The sequence below is a fragment of the Dendrobates tinctorius genome, unplaced genomic scaffold (genome assembly GCF_039654945.1).
Source record: "Dendrobates tinctorius isolate UK_male_01 unplaced genomic scaffold, ASM3965494v1 ptg000035l, whole genome shotgun sequence".
Taxonomy (NCBI): Eukaryota; Metazoa; Chordata; class Amphibia; order Anura; family Dendrobatidae; genus Dendrobates; species Dendrobates tinctorius.
This window is the reverse complement of record NW_027361703.1, coordinates 65,360,373-65,367,500: the sequence shown is the minus strand read 5'-3', so window position 1 is coordinate 65,367,500 and position 7,128 is coordinate 65,360,373. Positions and strand designations below refer to the sequence as shown.

The 7,128-nt window shown below is 41.8% G+C and overlaps 1 protein-coding gene across 3 annotated transcripts in view; it reads left to right on the top strand.

The window, feature by feature from the left end:
- LOC141087762 (pendrin-like) overlaps positions 1-5,825 on the top strand; it is a 323,429-nt gene extending 317,604 nt beyond the window's left edge. For all 3 annotated transcript variants that reach the window (XM_073573563.1, XM_073573560.1, XM_073573561.1), the window contains one exon: positions 5,324-5,825. In XM_073573563.1, the coding sequence (XP_073429664.1) occupies positions 5,324-5,365 (42 nt within the window). In that variant the 3' untranslated portion in view covers positions 5,366-5,825. The remainder of the gene's footprint in view (positions 1-5,323) is intronic.
- The last annotated feature ends 1,303 nt before the right edge of the window (positions 5,826-7,128 follow it).

The following is a 7,128-nucleotide window of genomic DNA, read 5'->3' as shown; positions in this document are numbered from 1 at the left end:
TTTGGACTCGGGGAGTTTGGTGACCCTGGTACACGGGTCTCTGGTTGCTAGGGACAGTCTTAATGGATGGAAGGTGGGGGTAGTGTGCATACATGGGGACCTCCAAGAGTACCCAACTGAGGTGGTCACGTTCTCCACCCCGTGTGGGGAGGTAAAACAGGTGGTGAGAGTAGTAAAGACTCTTCCGTATTGGGACTGTATTAGGAAGAGACTTTCCCCTGTTCTGGTCCCTCTGGGAGAATAGGGTTAACCCTCTCAGGGTAAATAGTATTTCGGGCGCAGAACCCGAAGATCCCGAGTCAGTGATACCTGCCATAGGGGTCACCAACATAGGGACGGAGTGTAACCCTAGGTTTTCCCTAGAGGTGTTGGCAGGAGAAGTTGAGGAGAACCCACCGATTACTGAGCTGGAGGTGTCACTTGGTAAGTTTGGGACTGCCCAGCTCCAGGATCCCACTCTGACCCAGGCCAGGGAAAGAGTAATCGAGGTGAATGGGGTGGAGTTTCCCCGGATGGTGATCAATCAGGAGTTACTGTACAGGGTTGATAAAATCAGGGATGAGGCGGTAGAACTGGTATTGCCTCAATCCTATCGTCAGGCGGTGCTCGACATGGCTTGCACTCACATGCTGAGAGGGCATTTGGGGGCCAAAAAGATGCTAGAGCAGTGGTTTTTCTGGTCTGGTGTCTACGTTGAGGTCAAAAGGTACTGTGACACATGTCCGGAGTGCCAAATAACCTCACCCACCACAAACTACCGGTGTCCATTGTTGCCTCTGCCCATTATAGAGGTACCTTTTGAGCGGATTGCGATGGATCTGGTAGGACCATTAGTAAAATCCACCCAGGGCCACCAGCACATATTAGTAGTCGTAGACTGCGTCACCCGGTACCCAAAGGTGATACCACTCTGCCACACTTTGGCTAAACTAATAGCCCATGAACTGTTCGCCATGTTCTGCTGCCTTGGGCTACCCAAAGAGATCCTTACCGATCAAGGAACTCCATTTATGACTAAGGTGACCAGGGAGCTGTGTAAGCTGTTCCAAATTAAACAGCTACATACGTCGGTGTACCATCCACAAATCGATGGGTTGGTGGAAAGGTTTAATAAGACCCTCAAAGCCATGCTAAAAAGGTGGTTGCCAAGGATGGGAGGGATTGGGACATGTTAATGCCCTATCTACTGTTCGCCATCCGCGAGGTACCTCAGGCGTCTACGGGGTTCTCCCCATGGCAGGCACACAAGGGGACTTCTGGATGTAGCCAAAGAGATGTGGGAGCAAGAGCCCACTCCACATAAGAGTGTCATCGAGTATGTGGCAAATATGCAGGATTGGATTGCGGTTGTGTGGCCCATAGTAAAGGAGCATCTGTTGGATGCCCAGGCCGCTCAGAGCCGTACGTATAATAAAAGGGCCACGGTCAGAACCTTTAAAGAAGAAGAAGACCGGGTGTTGGTACTAGTACCCACCCCAGAGAGTACACTCATGGCCAAGTGGCAAGGGCCTTATGAGATATATTAGGGAAAGTGGGGGAAGTGAATTATAAAGTGTACCAACCAAGGAAAAGGTAACCTGAGCAACTGTACCATGTAAACCTGCTAAAGGCCTGGAAGGACCGAGAATATTTGGTTACAGAGGCGACTCGGGTCATACAACTGGGGGTCCTTCTGGCACTGACCAAGGACACAGCCGGGTGTGAGGTAAAAGTAAATGATGCCCTCACAAAACAGCAGCAACGGGAGGCTCGAGCTTTGGTGCAGGAGAATATGGATGTATGCTCAGAGTTGCTGGGGCGAACTTCTATGATTCAGCATGACATTGCCACCGAGTCCCAGGTAAGGGTACAGATGAAATCATACCGAGTACCAGAAGCCCGGAGGCAAGCAATAGCGGCTGAAGTGAAGCAAATGCTTCAATTGGTAGTCATTGAAGAGTCCTGGAGTGAGTGGGCTAGCCCCATTGTGTTAATACCTAAACCGGATGGATCGTTACGCTTCTGTAATGACTTCAGGAAGTTAAATGAGGTGTCAAAAATTGACCTCTATCCAATGCCTCAGTTGGACGAGCTAATTGAAAGACTGGGAAAGGCCCAGTACTTCATCACGCTCGATCTCACCAAAGGATACTGGCAGGTTCCCCTGACAGAATCAGCTAAAGAGAAGACCGCATCTATCACGCCAGAGGGTCTGTTTCAGGCCTAATATACAACATGAAGCTCCCTCTGGGTATGCGTCAGTTCACACTGCCTGTATGCTCCAACCATATGAAAAGCAGCGGTGTCCACGTTGTGCAGTGATGAGGCAATGACCCAAGCAAGTTCAAGAACAAAACGTGTTTAATGTCCAACAAAACTCACACAGTGCAAAGCACGCTGTATCCTCCGGATCGCAGCCGGGATCGCACCTCAAGGTCTCTACTAATGTGACATGCTGCCTGCAAACAATTCCATCAATGTCTGCTCTTCAAAATGTCACTCCTTCCTTTCGGAGCTCAACAGTGTGCCCAAATAGTTTTTTTCCATCACATATAAGGTATATATGTACTCAGGAGAAATTGCACATCAAATTGTGGTGTCCATTTTCTAATGTTATCCTTGTGAAAATGCAAAATTAGCGTCTAAAGCAACATTTTTTGTGTGAAAAATTTGATTTTTTATTTACAAGGCTCATCGTCATAAAATCCTGTGAAGCAGCTGTGGGTTCACGGTGCTGACCACTCATCTGGATAAATTCCTGGAAACGTTTTGTTTCCAAAACTGGATCACTTGTGAGGAGGTTTCCACTGTTTAGGCACATCAGGGGCTCTGCAAACACAACACGGCATTTGCTATCTTTTCCAACCAATTTTGTTGTCCAAAAGATTAATGGGCCCATTTCCCCCTGTTGTCTTTCACTTTTGTGAAAATAAAAAAAGTTTGTGGCTAAGGCGACATTTTGGTTGGAAAAAGCTAAATGTTAGTTTTTTCCTTACACACTGTTTTAGTTCCTTTGAAGCACCTGAACGGTTAATAAACTTCTTGAATATTATTTTGAGCACTTTTAGGGGTGCATTTTTGCTGAAAAAAATGAGAAATTGCTGATAAACTTTTAACCCTTCTAACTTCCTGACAAAAAATTGTGTTTAAAAAATTATACTGATGTAAAGTAGATCTGTGGTAGATGTTATTTAATAACTATTTTGTGTGGTAATACGATCTGGTTTAAGGGCATAAAAATGAAATTTTGAAAACTGCAAAATTTTCCAATTTTTTTTTTTTTTTTTTACAATATACTGATATTCTTACTCAAAAATATTGACTTAAATTTACCACTAACATAAAGTACAATGCGTCACAAGAAAAAGTCCCAGAAGTACTGGAATACGTTGAATCATTCCAGAGTTGTTACCACATAGAGCTACACTGGTCAGAATTGTAAAATTTGTCCTGGTCAGGATGGTGAAAACAGGCTTGGGAGTGCAGGGGTTAAAAAATATTAAAAAATCCTCTGTTCACCAGCTAGCAATAAATACATGTGAAAAATAAAAAATATCGGTCTATAGATATAAATAAAATATAGATATAAATATAGACGATAATATACCACTGTGCTCAAAAAAGTCATATCCATCAAAATATACAACTAATTAAGTCGATTAGTAAATGCTGTAAAAAGGAACAAAAATAAAAAAAACACCAGTATTGTGTTTTTTGGTCACCACAGTAATACACAAAACTCAGTAAGAAGCGATGAAAACATAGGATGCATCCCAAAATTGTTTAAATAAAAAAATGTAACTTGCCACACAAACATCAAGCTCCCACACAGCTCCACTGATGGTAATGGTGACACAATGTAATTTATTTTTCTTTTACAAGATCCTGAATTATAAAATACCTATACGTTTGGTATCATCACAATCATGCTGACCTGAGGAATTATGCATCCGGGTCATTTATACTACACAGTTAACACTGTAAAAAAAAAACCTCCCCCCACCCAAAAAAAAAAAAAAAAAAAAAAAGACAAAATTGCTTTTTTTTTCATCAATTTACAACACTTGGAAGTTTTTTTACCGTTTCCCCTTACTATATATGGTAAAATGAATGGTGTTATTCAAAGCTACAAAAACAAGCCCTCACACATCTTTGTCAGCGTATAAATGAAAAATAATAATAATAATAATAATAATAATAATAATAATAATATTTATTTATATAGTGCCAACATATTCCGCAGCACTTTACAATTAAGCGGGGACATGTACAGACAATAAATTCAATACAAGTTAAGACAATTCAAACAGTGACATTAGGAGTGAGGTCCCTGCTCGCAAGCTTACAATCTACAAGGAAATGGGGGGACACAGTAGGTGAGAAGTGCTTGTTAATTCAGGTCTGGCAATTATAATAAATAGGGATTTTGATGGCTATTTGAAAAGGGAGGATAAATTGAAAACGCCAAAAATGAAAATTTGCTGCGTTCTTAAAGGGATAGTAACACAGTTCTGTTTGAACAGTGGCGGGCACAGTCTAGTTCTGCAGATCAGGACCCATTAGGTTGAATAGGAGCTGATCTGCAGTTCTTGGCAGTAGCTGCTACAAATTGAAATGAGCTATACCGCTCAGCTCCATTAAATTTTTAAAGGGAATCTGTCACCTCATTTTCATGCTGTATGTAAATTAGTTGGGTCTGGTCCGATGGGCGGTGTTTTTGCTCCTTCCCTCCACCCCTCCTTGGCCACTGTAAGCAATATTTCAGGTAATTTCCATAGTTCTTGTCCATATTTTGCGCGTGCGCACTGCAATCTCCACTCACGCGTGCGCAGTATGCTTTGCCCAGCTGCGAGCAAAGCCAGAGAAAAGTAGTTCGCATGTGCTGAAAGTACTATGTCCCGGAAGTATTTCTCTGCCATTTCTGTGTAGGGGGGCTCTACACTCAGCTTTATATATATATATATATATAATCATTATAATTTGTTATAACTAACCGTATAGCGCCGGGCTCTTCAGCTAGTAAAAGATAAATTGAACAATATTCTAGCTATGGCTGCAAAGTCCCTAGTCACCAAAGGTTAAAAAGCTGTGCATTAAAGCATTTACCAGTAGAGCTGACTGCAGACATTTTGGCGATGATTATTATTACCTGTGAGTGATTTATTGGTTTAGATTATTTGTTTTGCAGATTAAGTTCTAAAATTGACCCATAAATAACTTATAGTGATATGTTGCATTAGATTTATGCCTGTAGTTTCGTACATACTTAGTATAATATAATATACTGTATCTCGTATATATAAACAAATGTGCAGTATCTGTTTCTGTCCTTCTTACCCCACAGAAATATGAAGATGCTGAAGACTGCAAAGTATCCAGCCGATAAGAAGACAATGAGGTAACTGGGACCTTCACAACCACTCAAGACCAATGCTATCTGAATTCAATAGTTTGGAATCGGTGATGATGTGACTGCTTACATCACTGGCACATTACAGAAACTGTAACAACGAAGACTCTTCAACGATGAACATTATACTCACAAATATGAAATGAGATACACTACAGACAAACTTACTGTAAATAGCCATAGCCTGTCCATTTGTGTTTTTGCATCCCATTTAGCAATCTTTGAGCCGAAACACCATTCCTCCACTTTATTTTCATTTGTTTTATTAAACAAAAAAAAAAAAAAGAGAAATAAAATACAGGTGAGATAAAGCAAGTAGTATGGTAACACAAAGACTGCGTTGTGGAAGACGTCGCCTTGTAATCCTGGTGATACCATAGAAGAAAGCAACAGTTTAACTACAGCTACAGTTGTGGCCAAAAGTATTGACACCCCTGCAATTCTGTCAGATAATACTCAGTTTCTTCCTGAAAATGATTGCAAACACAAATTCTTTGGTATTATGTTCATTTAATTTGTCTTAAATGAAAAAAATACAAAAGAGAATGAAGCAAAAAGCAAAACATTGATCATTTCACACAAAACTCCAAAAATGGGCCAGACAAAAGTATTGGCACCCTCAGCCTAATACTTGGTTGCACAACCTTTAGCCAAAATAACTGCGACCAACCGCTTCCGGTAACCATCAATGAGTTTCTTAAAATGCTCTGCTGGAATTTTAGACCATTCTTCTTTGGCAAACTACTCCAGGTCCCTGATATTTGAAGGGTGCCTTCTCCAAACTGCCATTTTAGATCTCTCCACAGGTGTTCTATGGGATTCAGGTCTGGACTCATTCCTGGCCACCTTAGAAGTCTCCAGTGCTTTCTCTCAGACCATTTTCTAGTGCTTTTTGAAGTGTGTTTTGGGTCATTGTCCTGCTGGAAGACCCATGACCTCTGAGGGAGACCCAGCTTTCTCACACTGGGCCTACATTATGCTGCAAAATTTGTTGGTAGTCTTCAGACTTCATAATGCCATGCACACGGTCAAGCAGTCCAGTGCCAGAGGCAGCAAAGCAACCCCAAAACATCAGGGAACCTCTGCCATGTTTGACTGTAGGGACCGTGTTTTTTTCTTTGAATGCCTCTTTTTTTCTCCTGTAAACTCTATGTTGATGCCTTTGTCCTAAAAGCTCTACTTTTGTCTCATCTGACCAGAGAACATTCTTCCAAAACGTTTTAGGCTTTTTCAGGTAAGTTTTGGCAAACTCCAGCCTGGCTTTTATATGTCTTGGGGTAAGAAGTGGGGTCTTCCTGGGTCTCCTACCATACAGTCCTTTTTCATTCAGACACCGACGGATATTACGGGTTGACACTGTTGTACCCTCGGACTGCAGGGCAGCTTGAACTTGTTTGGATGTTAGTCGAGGTTCTTTATCCAACATCTGCACAATCTTGAGTTGAAATCTCTTGTCAATTTTTCTTTTCCGTCCACATCTAGGGAGGTTAGCCACAGTGCCATGGGCTTTAGACTTCTTGATGACACTGCGCACGGTAGACACAGGAACATTCAGGTCTTTGGAGATGGACTTGTAGCCTTGAGATTGCTCATGCTTCTTCACAATTTGGTTTCTCAAGTCCTCAGACAGTTCTTTGGTCTTCTTTCTTTTCTCCATGCTCAATGTGGTACACACGGACACAGGAAAGAGGTTGAGTCAACTTTAATCCATGTCAACTGGCTGCAAGTGTGATTTAGTT